Here is a 17883-nt window from a genome sequence, read left to right as displayed (position 1 = left end):
AGGCTTGGTGTTGTTCATCACTGACACTTGCAAATCTAGTGCATATTTTTAAGTCCATTCATTTGAAAAACAAACAAATTTATAATAATAATCTTTCAAAGCAATTGAGAGAGCCTTTTTTTTTTCTTAAGGTAAGCAAAGTGTTTGACATACTCTGTAAATATGTGATCCAATTAACATAGAAAACATTTTGCAGATGTTTTTCAGTCAACCACAAAGACAAATGGTTTGTAAAGAAAATTCATTTGCAAACTGCAGTGTTTGCTTCACATGCCTGTTGTGACTTGGAGGTTTGCTGTGCTCATGGTTAAAATGTTGGAAATGTGTTTCTTATCACAAATTATTCTCCCAACAGGTCAGACACAGCAAGTGGTGACTCAAATAATCAGGGGTCAGCCTGTCTCGACAGCAGTTTCTAGTACCAGCACAGCTTCTTCCAGTGCTGGACAGAAGACTGTCACAAGTCCTGGAACCCCCCCTCAGCAAATGCAGCCACAAACCACACCACAGCCCCCTCGCCCGCAGCAGGGACAAGTGAAACTTACTATGGCCCAACTCACACAACTAACACAAGGACAGGTAATGTATCTTACAGCCTCTGGGTGTGAAAATATGCTAATACTTTTGATATATCTTACCAAGTTTTTGGGTCTAGCAGTGTAGTGTACCTGCTCATAAACAGATGGTTCAGCCTTCATTTAGGGTCACCAATATGGTAATTACAGACTGAAAGAAGCTTAAACAGTATATGTAAAAATTTAAAATTTCTTCCTATTGCATTTCCCAGTAATGTAACTAGCATCAGGCATTATTAGCAGTATTGGAAAAAGTCTTTGCATTAATAGCAGTAAGGGACATAATTATCTTCTAGAGCCTTCTTTGTAGACCTTCAGAACATAATGTAAGTTTCTTGTCTTTCGATTTTGTGTGAACGTTTAGTTTTCATTCATGTTATCCAGAGTCTCAGAGGAAAATTAGTGTATCTAGAACTGGAGGTGGAGAAAGTTCTTACAGCTTCTTACAGCTCAGATCGTGAAGGTCTGTTGGCAAAAAATAAATGTAGAGTAAAGCACAAGGTAAAAATAGAATCCAGTGAGTTACCAGAATACCTGTTTTTCAAATTATAAATAATTTATACATATTATTGTAAAGTACAGGCTGCTTGTTGCCAGATAAGATTTTTGTATGTGGAACAAGACTTGGAGTTCATTTCCACACCAAAAGACTCAGAAGGATTTTTGTAGCAGCCTTATTCTGTTCTATGGGCTCACAAAATGTGGAGTTTGCATCTAGACAGTGCCCTACTTTCTCCATCACTCAACTGAGCTGCCCAAGTGTCAGCTTAAGCAGCAGAAATTCACAATGCATTGCAGACAGAGAAGTCAGTCATGAAGGCTCACAGTTGGGTAAGATCTGATACGTGTCTACAAAGTGTTTTCAATACAGACACCTTTTACGCAAACTGTCAGGGTTCTTGAGAAAGTAATGAATGGTGTATCTAAAAGTATTAATGCTCTACATTGTTTGTAAATGCTAGGAATAAAGATGTCTTGTTGTGGTTTGGGTTCTTGTCAATATTGGGATGAAAATGTCTAAATAACTCCAACCCGGTAATCTGTTGATAAAAGAATTGTTGTAAGAGTATTTTATTATTTCATTATATCAGATGCTAGTTTTGGATTTTAGGAATGCGGTATGTGGTAAAAGTATTGCATTCTGAAATCCAAAACCCTAATTCTTCTCATTTTCAGCAAAATCCATCTAAGAATTATATCACTAATGCATCAATATTAACGTGTGGTATTTTTATTTTAGGGTGGCAGTCAAGGACTAACTGTCGTAATTCAGGGACAAGGTCAAACTACTGGTCAGTTACAATTAATCCCTCAGGGTGTGACTGTAATACCTGGTCCAGGGCAACAGCTTATGCAAGCAGCGATGCCAAATGGTACCATTCAGAGATTTCTATTCACCCCACTGCCAGCAGCTGCTACTACAGCTAGCACAACTACAACAACAGTTTCCACTTCAACCTCGGGTAAGCATTGTTCTGTTCAGCAGAAAACAAGCTTCCGTTTCAGTTGCACGGGACTTTTTATGTGGTTGGAGGTGGCCTCTTATTACCGTAGATTTGTTGGAAGTGTGTTACAAGCTTAGAAATCTCTGGAATTTCTGCCTAGAGCTTTACAGTAGTTCTGAAAGGTTCAAACTAGTAAGGCTGATGAATGGAATATTGTTTGTATCCTTCCCAGCTACAGGGGAACAGAAGCAAGCCCTGCAGGCACAGCCAGCGCTGCCGCCAGCCCAGCAGCAGGGCCAGCCTGCCGTGCAGAACCAGAGCGCCCAGCCCTTGCCACTGGCCCAGCCCCAGGCACCTCAGCCAGCACTTCAGCCTGACACCCAGACCCAGCCTGAACCTCAGACTCCAGCATCTGTTGACTCTCCAGTCACACCTGAAGCACAGTCGTCTAAATCTCCAGTTCAGTCTCCAGCACAGACCCAGGCTCAAGGGCAATCTCCAGTGCAAGTCCAGAGTCAGCCGCAGACTGCAATCCTTCCACAAGGCCAGTCCCAAGTCCAGCCTCAGCAACCAGCTCAGGTGCAGACTACAACCCACCAACAGATTCAGATGCAGCCCCATGCTCCCATACAAATTCAAGCTCAGCTGCAGCAATCACAACCTCAGGTTCAGACTTCGGTCTCAACCCTTCCAACTACTCAAAGTTTAAATCAGGTTCCTGTGCAATCCCCAGCTCGTCCTCAGCTGCAACTTCAGCAGCCTCCAACAAAAGTTATTACAGTGCCTCAGCTTCAGCAACAAGTCCAAGTTCTCTCTCAGCTTCAGTCACATGTTGTGGCTCAGATACAAGCCCAACAAGGCAGTGTGCCCCAGCAGATCAAGCTTCAGTTACCTATTCAGATTCAACAAACTAGCCCAGTACAGGCTCACCAGATTCAGAATGTGGTAACAGTTCAAGCAGCTAGTGTTCAGGAGCAGCTGCAGAGAGTTCAGCAGCTCAGGGAGCAGCAACAGAAGAAAAAGCAGCAACAGATAGAAATTAAACGTGAGCACACCCTTCAGGCTTCTAATCAAAGTGACATTATCCAGAAACAGGTAAAGTTAACAGAAGGAAATTAAAACCTAATGAAACAAATCTCATTTTGATTGCCTGTTCTTGTTAACAATGTTAATACATTTCATAGGCAGTTAATTTGATTCTTTCAAAGTTAGTGCACGATTGCTTTTGGCAATTTAATTAAATATTCTAAGTTAATTCAGCACATCAAGTCAATTGTACCATGTTTGCAGTCTTCTCGATTCAACTTACCACTAGCTGCTGGGACAGTATCTTTATTCTCAGTTCAGGAAAGATAGGTTATAGATAGGAGAGCTGATGTACAGAACTTTCATTGCCTGCTATAGAAAACTGAGGTTTCAAAGAGGTATCTGAATGTAATGCTGTTGGATGGCTGCAGGGCTTAAAAAAAACCATACATATATATTACACTTACTATTTTTTTTACTAAAAACAACCAGTCACTGAGGAAATACTGTAAATTTACATTTAGTCCCTAGTTTAAACTCAACATAAGCAAAATATCCTACTCTATGTGAGGGGGAGGTGGTGTTAATTTTCAATTTCATTTTTCATTTTCAAACCGTTGTTTTAAACAAGCACTGCCCCTTCTCCCCCCCCAGTAGCATCAGTTTTATTTTGTCACTTAATGAAATAAATAACACTGTTATTAACTGTTTCTTTGACTTAGGAAGTGTCCTGGTCCTCCCACTAATATTATGAAACACTGGCTAAAGTTTTCATTTTTATTTTTTCATTGTGTATCATCCTACAGGTGGTTATGAAACAGAATGCTGTCATAGAACACTTGAAACAGAAGAAGATGTTGACTCCAACTGAGAGGGAAGAAAATCAGAGGTGAATGTGCATCATAGTGCATCTTGAGATGTGAAAGTTCTACATATCTAACATCTTTTAATGGTGGTATAACAAAATACTGGTTTGTAAAAACCTGCTTAAAGAAATTTTGGTATTTTAAAATCAGTTAAAGTAACACTCAACTTAGAGAATGATGTTCTTGACTTCAAGTGATTGAGTCCTATAGACTCAATTTTATTTTGATACATGTTTTTAAAGTGAAATGTTACATTGCATGTGTTTAGAGCTGGCCACAGTTTTTTAATTCAAGGTAAAAAGCATCCTTAAAAGAGCACAGAGTGGAGAATTAATAGTTCTGTTGCAAAAAAGCCTGTTTTTTGTTTGTCATGGCAGTTGATTTCAATTCTTGTCCATTATACATCCCACTCTACAGAAGGAATGGAAGAGGTGGAAGGTAGTGCTATTTGTCAAAGTGCTTGAAGCTGCTAAACACAAATTTGCAGTGACTGTCATTTGTCTTGGGGTTATTTTGACTCAGTCGTGCAGGTGCTTCAGTTGGATAATCACAAGTGTGTGTTTTGTCAGGTAGTAAGAAAAAGTAGTAGTTTTTGTAAAATATCATCACATCAGAGTACAGGCTTAGATGATTGCAACAGTATTATTTGGTACTATTTGCTTAACATTCACAGTTGCATAAAGAATAACATGTATTGTCATATACTCTTCATTTCATGGTGTTAATGACCCTCTTGAGCCTAACAAGGGAGATGATCTCTCCCAGTGATGTTCTGATAATTAGGTATGGGTGGGAGCAACGTGTTACTGAACTTCCCTGGCATGTCTTAAGAAATGTAATAATTTATCTTGCAACTTGCAGAGACTGGAGGACTAAATTATTCTTCATTCTTTTCCTTTATTTCTCCCCCAGAATGATTGTGTGCAACCAGGTGATGAAATATATTCTGGATAAGATAGACAAAGAAGAGAAACAGGCAGCTAAGAAACGAAAGCGAGAAGAGAGTGTGGAGCAGAAGCGTAGTAAACAGAATGCTACGAAGCTCTCAGCTCTGCTTTTCAAGCATAAGGAACAGCTGAAAGCTGAAATTCTGAAAAAAAGAGCACTTCTGGACAAGGATCTACAAATCGAAGTGCAGGTAAGGACTAACTGGATTTTAATCTAGGGAAAACATTTCTGGCTTAATTTTTAATGTATGTGTTTGCTCAGTGAGCTTTTAAATAAACACACAGGAAGAAGTTCTGGTTGTGGTTGTGTGGATCTCTGTGAAGCTAGTTCATGTCCTTCTTATGCTGCTTGTTTTTCATCTGAACTGAAATTACCTTGTTTCCTGAAACAGCTTCTGGTGAATTACAGCGAATGGGTCATAGCAGGCCAAGAGTGTCATCTCCTAGTGTTGTGTGAACTGTAGGTTAAGCACATTTTTAAAATCACATGTTTAAATGGCTTTAAATCTTTTCTTTTGCTTAAACATAGCGATTTATATCTAGATTTTAGTCCTGTCCTGGAATAATCACATGAAATGCCTCCTTCTCTATTATACTCCAGGAGGAGCTAAGGAAAGACTTGGCTAAAATTAAGAAGGAAAAAGAAAAAGCCCAGGCAGCTGCAGCAGCAGCAGCAGCCGCAGCAGCAGCAGCTGCAGCCGCGGCTCCGCCGCCGCCTCCACCACCACCACCGCCGCCAGCGCAGCAACAGGCAGCCAGTGTCACCTCCTCCTCCTCCACCACTGTCCCAATGCCAGTGTCCTCCCAGAAGAGAAAGCGAGAGGAGGAGAAAGATTCATCAGCTTCCAAGTCCAAGAAAAAGAAAATGATTTCTACTACCTCAAAGGAAACGAAGAAGGACACCAAGCTTTACTGCATCTGCAAAACGCCTTACGATGAGTCCAAGTGAGTAGCGCCCGCTGCAGCCTCCCGCTGCTGTGCTAGCTCTGGGGTTAGTGCTTAGCTCATAGTGCAAGGTAGTTATAGAACTGCAGGTAGAGTCTCAGGTGTCATTGCAGTCATCACTAAGGTATAAAGAGTAAAGTCTGTTTTCCACTAGTAGTTACAAAGCTATTAACATACTTGATTTATACTATTAATGTACGTGATTTCTATTTTCCTGTGTTTGCATGTTTCCATTGTATGACCTTTCTGTCTCACATGCACATACTCTTTTTTCTTTTTTTCCTCCGCTCTGTTATTCTTTGCCGTTTTGCCTCTGCCTCGGAAGCAAGTGACAATTTGGTTTGAGCAATTTCTTGTGAAGAAGTAGCTGATGTTTTTTAGAGTTAGCTTTGGTACCATCTTCTAATAAATTACTCTTGTTTTGGTTTTTTTTGTAAGTCAGTAGCCAGTAAAGGGGTTCCAAGTTACTGGACTGCAGTTCACTTTGGACAATGTTTCAGGTAGAAGTGTTTTCCACATGTTATATCTGACATCCCGGGGTTGATAAAAAATGGATATGTAAGCATTTGACAAAGTGAAAACTGCAGTTCTCTGTAGTTTGCTTCTGACTGTGATCGAGAGAAAATATTTGTTACATACAAAGTTGGTGAAGAAATGTACTAAGTGGTGGAGTGGAAGAGTCAGTGGATCAGTGTTATGCATTTCTGCTTAAGCTAGAGGTGACTAACATCAGGAGTTAGTGATGGTTAACATCTGATAGCTGTGTAGAGATGTATGTAAAGTAAATTTTACCTCAGACCAATTCCAAGTGAGTATGTCTGCTGAACAAGTGACAATACCAAAAAGTATTAATTGGTGCCATTTGGTGGTGGTTAAAATGCTGATAACAGAAGGAAACCACAGAGGTGACAAAGTGCTTTCACTCCAGTAATGGTTCTTCATTCCAAATTTAGAGCCAGGACTAGAGGATCTCTTGATGTTCTTTTTAGCTATTTATTTATTTATTTATTTATACGTGAAGTTAAAGTCTTTGGGGTTTTTTCAGCTAGGTTGTGCAGTAGCTCTGACTATTACATCAGTGTGAGCAGTTGGACTGCTCCCAGTGCTGCCATCACCAGAAGTAGCAGACTTGTGATGCCCTGGTTGTTAAAGCACTATTGCTGCTAAGGGATGTCACCTCACAGGAAGAACCTTGTGCCAGGCTTTCTGTCATTCAGTAAACTTAGGGGGATACCCTGTTCTCATTTTGTTGTGACACCAAAGGTCTGTGTATTACCTCTTCTGTTGGTAGTAAGTGATAGAACTGTCACAAAAATGAGATGAACAAATTCTGTGAGCAAAAGGATTTGATTGCCAGACTGACTCTGACTCCAGTGAGCATTGGAGTAAGCCGCTGAAAAACATGGTCAGAGAGTGAATTTTGGTAGCCTGAATTGAGAGCTGTGCTTAAATGCATGGAATAAAACTTCAATAAATGGAATGTTAATAGCTTAGCTGTATGTATGTGTGTTAATAGCTAAGCTGTAATAGCTTAGCAATATGATTCAATCTTACCTCTTTTCTTTTTGTGAATTCTAAATTTTATGTTCTTACAAATCATGATCTACCTTTGAATTCCGTTATCCTTTCACTATTTGGAAAGAGATCAGTCAGGTTTTAAAAGAGTTTTCTGGTAAGCATGTTTTTTTATTTTGATATACATAGGCATCAGATACTCCTTTGTGCTGGTGTCTCTTTTCTGCTTCAGAAAATATAGATGTGGTGCTTGTATCATTCATTTGTGGTGTATTATGATACCCTGTGCGTTTTTTAGGGTGTAGTAAATCTTCAGAGGTCACTCTGTGTTGTGCATTTTACTGCAAATCTCTTCTGTTAGATCTCATTTGTGATACTCCAGGATGCAGGGGTTTGCTCATATTGTTACCAAGGGTGGTCAGTAGGGGGATCCTTCTACAGTGCTTGCTCAGATTCCAATTTACTTGTTGCAGATTAGGTGATGCTTGTTCCACAGTCTAGTGGCAAGGTTTAGCATCTACACGTAGACTTCAGTATGCTTCAAGGTGGCCAGGAGCAGACATCTCCTCTTGGGAAGAGGACAGAGGCTGAATCCATTGTCAGTAGTTGTCAGAGAGCTGAATTTGTCTATTCTTTATGGAAGGTTGGGTTGTGTGTTACTTTTTTTTAGGATTTGTCTGACTGAAAATTAAGAGAAAAGGCAGGGTCTGAGGATCTGGGATGTATGCAGAGGCCCAAGAAACTAGAGATGTTGGTTGTGTGGAACACGTGCTAGCTACTGTCCTGTTGCTAGTGTCTGCTGCCCAGTGGGTGGTGCTTGCAGGCTGACAAAGGAGGATGGGGGGTTCATGTGGCAGCATGTGGCAGGTGGTTGGTGGTCTCTGAAATGCAGGAATGTGGAGGTTCTGAGGCAGCTTGCTTTTGCTTGGGCAGAGAGAATGGATGTGTAACTTCGCCCATCTGGTCGGTTGTCACTAGTCATAGGTGTGTTTTGAGATATCCATACACAAAATGTCAAACATCCTGGCATAATATTTTACAGTTTTGTCACATCATTCTGTGCAAGGTCCCATTCACATGACTCTGTCCCTGGCTCCCTTCACTTCGTGTCATGCCATATCTGGTTCCGTCACATAGCTGTGTCTGAGAGTAGACATGATTCTCTGAAGAATGGTCACATTCCAACTTGTTGCAATTTTGAGTAGTTTCATATCTGTTTTCAATGCCCCCCCAAAAAAAAAAAAAATAAAAAAAACCAATGGTGACAATGATGACAACCATCTCGTGACCCAATTTTCTTTTGTACCATGTTATACCAATACCTACTCTACACATGGCTGGTATGCATGTTCTTTGTAGTACACTTGTAACTCCTAGTTGGTGTTTGCGCTTTGCTTTTGTTTTTTAAATTAACTGAGACCTACATTTTCAAATCTTAAGGAAATGTTGCAGTGGCTCTTGAGCTACAGTTTTGAAAATGTACATCTTTTTCTTTGGCCTTGTCTTTTTGTGCCTTTTACATTTTTTTGCACACACACAGGAGACATACATTTTTAGCCCAGTTTTCTCAAAATCTGGTTACATATTAATGTGCATTTTAATGAACTGTCAACTTAAAACTGACCCAAGTGACCTTACTGTGACAGTGTAGCTGCAGCATGAGATGTTAGTTTGTGAGAGTAGAGCACTAGGAAGCAGGGAAACCAAGACAGAACGTTGAAGAAAGTAGGCCAGCAAGAAAGTGCATCAGAGAGATATGCAGGGAAAAGTGCCATGCCATTTGAAATGACAATTACATTGTCATTTTCATTGTGAATACTTTTAGGTTCTATATTGGCTGTGATCTTTGTACTAACTGGTATCATGGAGAATGTGTTGGCATCACAGAAAAGGAGGCTAAGAAAATGGATGTGTACATCTGTAATGATTGTAAACGGGCACAAGAGGGCAGCAGTGAGGAATTATACTGTATCTGCAGAACACCTTATGATGAGTCGCAGTGAGTTCGGATAAGAACCTCTTATTTAATGTTTAGGTAGCAAACTGCTCTGACTGTGGTTACCTGTTCCTTGCAAAGAAAAAAAAAAAAAAGCCGTTTTTCTGCATATGTTGTGTTCGTTCGTAATACAAAATGCTTTTCAGTATTTGTCTTCCTTTCCAAAATGTTTCTATACAGTAAATGTTGAGGGAAAAAGTGATGTTTTCAGGGTGGTCAAAATGTGTTGGGTTTTGGATGCTTGTTTTTTTTAAAAAAAAAACGAAACCAAACAACTATACTTGAAATTGGGATATTTTGTTTTGTCTTTTTTTAACAAGGAATGGCTAGAAAGATTAAAAGATAAATGTAGTATCTAGTGGATTTTTTTGTGCTTTAATTTGATCTGGATAGAAAGCATAATGTTGGTAGGGGGGTATATGGTGTGTATGTTTTACTGCAAGGCTTTGTGTCCCAGGGTGCCCCTTCTGCAATCAGCTGCAAGGCTGAACCTTCCATATGAAAAATGTTTGTGCAGAGTGAAGCAAGAGCCCTAGTTGTAGTCCAGCTTGTGCAAAATGCATCTGGAATTGTTTTGGGGTACTGGCTGGGTGAGACTTTTGGCATTACACTGTTCCTTTCAACTCTAAAGCAGAGGAATTATTTTTGAAATCTTGATTGCTTGCAAGTGCCTAGTATAAAATTTAGGGACTAATTTTGAAATGGTCTGTAGTTTACCCTGTTTGTAAATACAAAAGCAGTTTAAATAGTGTAATTGGAATTTGTCTGTCTGAAATACCATGTTACACTGGTGTATTTAATCATGCCAAGTATCTGCTTGTGTGCAGGGGATTGCAGTTTCATGTGTCTAAAATGTAACCTTTCCATTAAATAAATGAAGTCACTAACAGCTCTTTGGGTCTTGCAGATTTTACATTGGCTGCGACCGATGTCAGAACTGGTATCACGGGCGCTGTGTTGGCATCTTACAAAGTGAGGCAGATCTCATTGATGAGTATGTGTGTCCACAATGTCAGTCCACAGAAGATGCCATGACTGTACTCAGTCCTCTAACTGATAAAGATTATGAAGGTTTAAGAAGAGTACTACGTTCCTTACAGGTGAGAATAAGGATTGCAGCAAATTGGAGAGCTTTTATCTCTAGTGAGTCTTGAAGTAGGTTTTCATTTCTTCTGCAGTTGATTCAGACCTTTTTAAAAGGAACTTCACCTCCTCTTCTAGACCAAGACTGGGCATAATTAAATTTGTCACTGCTAATATGTATTTAAAAACAGGACTGTAGGTGTATCCAACTCTGTGCTCCCCCTTAGAAAGAAACAGCTCATTTTCTTTTAAAATGTCAGTGTGCTGGTGTGGAGAGCACAGCACCACAGCTCTCTGAGCAGGACAACTCTTTGTCTTATGGAGGCTTTACTCTGCTCCCTGGCTTCTGCAGCCTGGTCTAGTGGGAGGTGTCCCTGCTCATAGCAGGGAGGTTGGAACCTGATGATCTTTAAGGTCCCTTCCAACCTTCACCATTCTATGATTCTGTGAAATAGCAAAGCTCTTCTTGTTTTTGTTGATAAATGCCACCATGTCAGCCTCAAACTTGATGGGCATTATTGTGCTGAGAAGTGTTTATATTAGTTTGTATATCACTGCTTCTGAGTTAGTGAAACTAAACACTGTCTTTGGTGGAAGGCTTTTAAAGGAAGCAGTTTTACTTAGAATGCCAGAAGACAGAGTGGCTTCCTAACTGCACAGAATGCAGAAGGTTCTCTGTTCTCAGATTATTTTTCTGTGGTTTCTGATTTATGCTTCCATAATTCAATCTCAGAGTTACTAATTTCAATAGTCTTCTCACATGAAGTTATTACCAGCATGTAAATGTAAATGTTGACATCCTGATAATAAGTACTACATCAGTCTGTGAGCATCTTTCTGATTTATTTGTCACTCCCAAATACAGTTTCTGCTGTAAAGAACTTTCAAGGATTTTGATAAAATTATGATGTGGTAACAGAAATCCTCAGCGAGTAATACTTCACACTGTTGTACATTTTACAGACATTTATGAAAACAAATTAATTTTAGAGTACTTTAAAGTGAAGAGGGTGGCCTGTTCCTAGGTGTGAAGTGCCAAGCACTCAGTAAATTCATCAAGTACTTTTCTATGCAGCCTGTTCAGCTCAGGATCCTGTTATGTCTGGATTTCACATTCTTGCCTGTTTTGAAGACCAACCACTCAGTCATTGACATTGACCTTTAATACTTTACCCAGGCATCAGATGAGAACTAGTTGCCATTTCGTATAAAGCTACACATCCCTAAATTCAACTCTAGACCCCAACAGTTAAAAATATCATTAAAATATTTAGCTACTAAATAGTGCTAATTTAACTTTTTAATTGCATGTTGTCTCTTGACAGGCTCACAAGATGGCCTGGCCATTCCTAGAACCGGTAGATCCCAATGATGCACCAGATTATTATGGTGTTATTAAAGAACCGATGGGTAAGTGTTTCTGAGCAGTAGTGTCAGTGAATGGATTTGAATTTTTGAATATCAAATGAATCACCTGCTGACCACTTCAGCAGAGGAGTTGGCCTAGGTGATCTCTAGAGGTCCTGTCCAACTCTGACAGTTCCGTGATTTTCCATCCAGGGATCTCAAAGATTTGTTTTGCCAAATACACGGGTTTTGCAGTCTAGCAGGGGAAACAATGTGAGTTCTCACTGATATACCTAGAAGTTCTAGAGGGTCAATATATCTCCTTCTAGGCTGACTGCTTAACCCTAAATACTGCCAGACTAACATATACAACCTGAAATTCATTGCAGCAGTAGGATGGATTTTTTGTTTTTAAGTTACTTCCAAGAGGATAATTGTGCTGTGTTTTGCTTCACTTGGGTTTTTTCTGTCTTTGGAGAAGTTTAATATTATCTTCATCTGACTTGACAGTGTGCTGCGTTTTGTGTTATAACTGATTTGTCTTTAGAGGTTTATGAACCAGAGTCGTTTCTGTGTTTTGTATGTGGGGGAAGGTGGAATCAAGCTGCAGCTTTGCAGTGCTTTCCTCTGATCTTTGCAGAGCTCACCAGTTGGCTGGGACAGAAGGTCCATCTGTGCTTGAGTGTGAAACCACTTAGGAAAGTCCCCCTCCTGCAGAAATGTTGTTTCTAAATGTCACTCCCTTCCTTCCAGTTCCTGAACCAGTACCTTTTCATATGTCTCCATGAGAACTAGTGTAACATTTGAGCTTTCCCACCTACTCCTCACTGATCCTAAATATAGGAAAGTTAAATTTAGTGTCTTGGTGAAATTGCAGGATGTTGGCTGAAAATAATATTTTGCTTAGAAATTTTCTGTTCCAAAGTTGTGGATTGTATTACAAAAATGCTGTGCAATGCCTGTTCCTTACCTGAAGGGTTAACATTTGTAGAGAAAGTTCAAATAATAATTAAGCTTATGGTGCTTCAGCAAAGAAAACAAAAGTACATTTAGCTTTCTCTGGCTTGACTAGCAGGAGAATACACTTGTGAGTGCACAAGTGAGTGTGTGTAAAATACACTAGTTAATCCAGGTCCATCTACATTTGTTTTCACACATTCTGGCATGACTGGGATTTCAGAAGCAGCACTTTAAGGACATTTTCCAAGGGCAGGTCCTTGTTTTTCCAGATAAAAGTGCCTGTGGAGAGTCCATTTACATTTACACAGCTATACTGACAACTGGCAGTCCTTGTTTCTCTGCCTCTTTTTAATTTACATGTGCATTAAAATAGGACACTTACTGCTTACTTCACCATTCTGGTCTTGTTAATCTGTCTAGCCAGTAAGACTGAAAGCACATTTTGGATGATCCTACACTTGGAATCTTTCATCTCTGCCACTTGGTAATGTGCATATGCCCACAAAAACTGATAGTTCATTGGGAGCAAGTCATGAATTCAAGTAAATAACAAGCAGGTTTAGGTAGTAGCTGCATGTACACACTTGACTCTTGGTCTCAGTGAGGGCTGTAGAGAAAATAAAGTGCAAATAACTGAGTCCAGATTGTCTGAGTTTTGTTTTTTTTTTCCTTAATTTCTTCAGAAAAAGCAAAATAGTTTCCTGCAAGGACCTGTATTTTCCAAGGTCATTTTGATATTTGTTTTTTCATGTAGCTGCACACAAGTGTTGATCCTGAAGGAGACCTGCTGGTATCTCCACCTCACAACCAGCATTCCTGGAAAAGCAACTAACCTACATAGGCTTTGTTTCCCACAATCTATGGGAACTTCTGTGGAGGATGAAAATGTCTCATTTTACTAATCTTTGGTTTCTTTCAAGACCTTGCCACCATGGAAGAAAGAATCCTGAAACGTTACTACAAAAAGGTCACGGAGTTTGTGGCAGATATGACCAAAATTTTTGATAACTGTCGTTACTACAATCCAAGTGACTCTCCTTTTTACCAATGCGCAGAAGTTCTTGAATCATTCTTTGTACAGAAACTAAAAGGATTTAAGGCAAGCAGGTAAGCCAAAGTATTCTTAATCACAGATGTTCTGTTATCCCCTGAAAGCTCCTTAATGCTTTTACAAGCTTACCTTGCGTTCACACAGGGCTTTGCCTCTCCTTGCACTGTCCTGGACAACTGCTTTTCTTTTAAAGGAAAAAAAAAATATTTTCTATAATATCCAGCTCTGATTTTCTGTCAAAATTAAGGCTTAAATATGATTTTGTGGAGGTTACTTTGTAATGTTTGTTTAAATGAGTCATTAGATGCCAATTTGGGCAATATCATAAATGTTGGAAAATCTAAATGATGCTTTAAGTCATTGCTGCAGAAGAGTTCTTGAGAATCACTTATGATCAGGACAAATCCTGTGTTGTTCAGAGTTCTGATAATGTTCTGCTGTGCACTGAGTACTTTTCAGATGCTAAAAAGAGAGATTCCTTCCATTAAGCTCATCATCCCATGAAAGAAATTAAAATACTTGAATTTTTACTGTCTTCTCTCATCTTTTTATAACTTACCATATCTGAAACAGAAAGAAGTAAGGTTTAAACACAACTCAGAATTAACTATTTAAAATTAAACTTACTTTTTTATAATGTTTTTCTGTAGAAGGATCAATGCAGAGTATTTCCCTAATGTAAACATTCCTGAAAAAGAATCTGCAGCTCTGCTACAGGGTTGGTTTTTTTCTGTTGCCTGCCAGTTCAGCCTAGTGGCAGGTGCAGGGCAGTTGTGTGGCAGCAGTGAGAGGATAAGGTGGTGTTTGGTAGAGCTGTTCCTAGCCCAGCTTCCTCCAAACACTGATGGAGAGAGAACACTGCTGTGCTCCAGCACAGGCCAGCAGGGACTGTTACAAGTGTGTGTGCCTGCCAGCACTACAGAAGCTGTACACCTGCAGTAGCTCACCTTGTCCATCTGACTAACAGCCAGAGCTGCAGACAGACTGTTGGGCTGAGAGCCTCATGCAGGATTATAGCCATTTGTAATTAAAGAAATTGAAAGCTTCACTTCCTAGTTGTGGAAGCTACCTAATTTTCTGTATTCAAAAGAGCCGGATTGGTAAGAATGGATGAGATCAAATTAATCCAGTATTTTTCTTGCCAATGTAACACTGCATTAATGACTTATCAGGTAGTTTTCAACTCATGTTTCCATTATCTTGCTTTAGTTGGTTATCCAGCATTCCCTGCTTGCACACTGATTTCATTGCTGCATCTTATTTGTTATTTGTTTTTCATTTATACCATCCATGTTCTTTCTTTTCTTGCAGATTGTGATATCTTTAGTGTGAAGGTTTTAACTGGCGTCAGAACTGGATGTTGGGGTCACTTTCTTTTATTGTACAATTCCATGACATTAAACTGCCCTAAAAATCCAGATCATTTGTCCAAAAAGTAAATGTTGTTGGGCTTTTTTGGTTTTGTTACCAGCAAACATGCTGGTAGGCAGAACAAAAAAATTAACAAAAAAAAAAAAAGAAGTGTATTAACCAAAAAATTGTCCCATTCCTAAAATACTGTATTGGGGAAAATGAAAAATTCATCTTGGAAACTATGTATTTTATTGCTTTATTTTCAGCCACTAATAAAACTGTGAATGTCAAAAAGGAGTTTTGCTCAACTCTGATTAGCAAAAATGTGATTTTTAATATGCCTGTTCAGTTTTGGTTTTTTTCTGTTAAGTTAATCCAAAGAGTTCTGGAATAAATTTAAGCAAAGCATACATACTATAAGTATTCAAGATTTGAAATGTCTTACTGCTTTCCTTTTGATGAACAACTATGATGTAAATAGGAGAGTAAAACTGATTTCAGGCATTTTGGGATGTTCCAGTGACACCCTGCATTTTACAAGCACTGAAATATTTGTATCCTGGAGGACCGAACGTGCTTAAAATTCAGAGAGAATTGCTTGAAGTGTTATTTTTTTCTGAGGGGGGGGAAAAAAAATGAAAGGAACATGGTGGTAATTCCCTGGTTATGATTTCCCCTTGGCAACACCTTGCAGCATCTGTGTTCTCCAACATGAAGGGTGCTTAATTCTTCACTTTCTTCTGTACTCTGCAGGTCCCATAACAACAAACTGCAGTCTACAGCTTCTTAGAGTTCAGCGTGTTAACCTAACACACGAGCAAGGATCTCGTTGTCTGAAAATTTTTAATTAAGAAGCCAGATGTTTTTTAGTCAGGTTATCCTGACAAGACTTGACGTAAACTGCGTTTTTATTGGTCACAACAGTCAGATTCTATTCTTGGCTTATTTTGTCCAAAGGACAAAGAAATAAAAATCAGCAGCACCACTTTCTTGTCAAGATCAAATTGTTGTACTATTGTGGCAGAAGCAGGAAATCTTTGTTTTGTTGAAGGAGAGAGAGAAAGAGAGCAAGAAAAAAGATACAGTAAATGGGGTCACGTTTAACTCCATGGAAATGCCACGTCTGTTCTTCAGTGAAGAAGCTGGTTTAAAGTCCACACAGAAAACTTTGACTGTATTTATTTATTGTTGCAAAAAAGACGCTTTTTTATTGCTGCCCTCATTTGTCAGCTAATTATTTTTTCTTATAAAATCCAGCCCCGGTTACATGTAATCCATTCTGTATCTTAACATGATTCCTGTAGGTAAAAGTACAAGAAGACCTCTAGATGTCTTTTCTTTCTATGAAAGGAGCTGCTATGTACACATGTGCACACACAGGACTGGGAATCAACAAGGAGTTTATCATTCATGGTAGAGAAGAACAATTAAGCTTGCATAAAAAAGTTGGGCTAAGTGGTCATGGACTACAGACTCTGTTGCCTTGAATATAACAGTACAATTTGTCATTTACTCTGCACCAGACTGAAATGAGTAAAATCTATTTGAAGGTATCTTGTTTGTAAACATTTGTCAGATTCTAATTTTTTTTTCTTTTGTATTAAAATTCAAAATATGGATGTATATGAAACAAAATAAATGGAGATAATTGTTCTCCCCACAGATGTAGGTGTCTGAGTGTGCACTGATATGTTTGTAACACTCTGGGGATCTGTTCAGGTATTTCAAGGAAGAGAGGAGGGAAGTGGCCAGGGAGATGGGACTTGATTTTGCTCCAGAGGTTGTGTTCACTGCATTTCCTTCTTCAGCAGCTGTTACCCCTTTATAAAATTCCTACAGTGGTGCCAAAATTGCTGTAACAGATAAGGTGGTAGGAAGTATTGTGTGAAATGTCACTGCCCACCGCTGACTTACGTGATATTTTGCCAAGTGCTCTAGGCATGTGAAGTACCAAGTGTAATCAGAGGTGGGAAGGTGCTGGACTGCTCCCTTGTTTCCTGTGTGAGGAGTCAGGAGGGACCCTCTGGCAGCACAAGAAGATGCAAATTGCAGATGAGGTTGCTGCTCCTTCCCACTCCACCACCTCCACCCTGAATGTCCATTCCCTGCCCACAGTTCATCAGCCACGGTCTGTACGCAGCTCTCCAGCCACTGGATGCTTTTGCACTAACTCACAGTTCACTTCTGTTCTGCAGTGATTTGGGATTTACTCCATTTATGAATAAGCTCCTTTTGGGTTTAACCTCACACCTTGCTATGCAAGAACCTCTTCTGTTATTTTTCTTAAAAAGATGTTGCTACTGACCACACTTTCTTACACTTCCAGGCTCAGGTGTACAGGTTCTCCTGGGATAATTTTAATCAAATAAACCCCGTGGCTTTTTTGTACATACAAATGTTGTCAACCTAAATGTGAAAATTAAAAATAATTGTTCAATGTGAAAACAATCCGTTTATGCTTCTTAAAAGTTAAAGAAGAATATTTGCATTTATAGGTTATATTGTTCTTTGATGTTTTTGGGTTTTTTTAAAAATGCTGCATATTGTTTGCATTGTGGTTTTGATGCAAAAAGGAGAAATCTCAACTTCTAACAGCATTTGAACATACCCTGCATCTCAGCAAACCTTTAGTATTTCTGTACTATTTATTCCTATATAAATATATAAGACATTTAAAACTTTCCTACCTGTAGGCAATAGATTGCTATGTTTTTAACAAAATTGTGGCAAACTGGAAGAGTACTTTTTTGTACCTTACAGGACACATCATCCTA

The 17883-nt window shown here is 39.2% G+C and overlaps 1 protein-coding gene across 12 annotated transcripts in view; it reads left to right on the top strand.

Moving 5' to 3' along the window:
* Window positions 1-16773, top strand: part of BPTF (bromodomain PHD finger transcription factor) — a 50002-nt gene extending 33229 nt beyond the window's left edge. For 8 of the 12 annotated variants that reach the window (XM_051635249.1, XM_051635245.1, XM_051635251.1 and 5 more), the window contains 11 exons: window positions 356-579; window positions 1816-2038; window positions 2253-3115; window positions 3853-3935; window positions 4825-5050; window positions 5461-5804; window positions 9145-9318; window positions 10223-10415; window positions 11724-11808; window positions 13626-13812; window positions 15863-16773. In XM_051635249.1, the coding sequence (XP_051491209.1) occupies window positions 356-579; window positions 1816-2038; window positions 2253-3115; window positions 3853-3935; window positions 4825-5050; window positions 5461-5804; window positions 9145-9318; window positions 10223-10415; window positions 11724-11808; window positions 13626-13812; window positions 15863-15899 (2639 nt within the window). In that variant the 3' untranslated portion in view covers window positions 15900-16773. Of the gene's footprint in view, window positions 1-355; window positions 580-1815; window positions 2039-2252; window positions 3116-3852; window positions 3936-4824; window positions 5051-5460; window positions 5805-9144; window positions 9319-10222; window positions 10416-11723; window positions 11809-13625; window positions 13813-15067; window positions 15530-15862 lie in introns of those variants that run through there. The other 4 variants (XM_051635252.1, XM_051635248.1, XM_051635253.1 and 1 more) reach the window with 3 other exon arrangements.
* Window positions 16774-17883: the final 1110 nt, after the last annotated feature.

This window comes from Apus apus, chromosome 17, assembly GCF_020740795.1.
Source record: "Apus apus isolate bApuApu2 chromosome 17, bApuApu2.pri.cur, whole genome shotgun sequence".
NCBI classification, from domain to species: Eukaryota; Metazoa; Chordata; class Aves; order Apodiformes; family Apodidae; genus Apus; species Apus apus.
The sequence above is the reverse complement of the archived record's forward strand: the minus strand, read 5'-3'. Positions and strand labels throughout refer to the sequence as shown.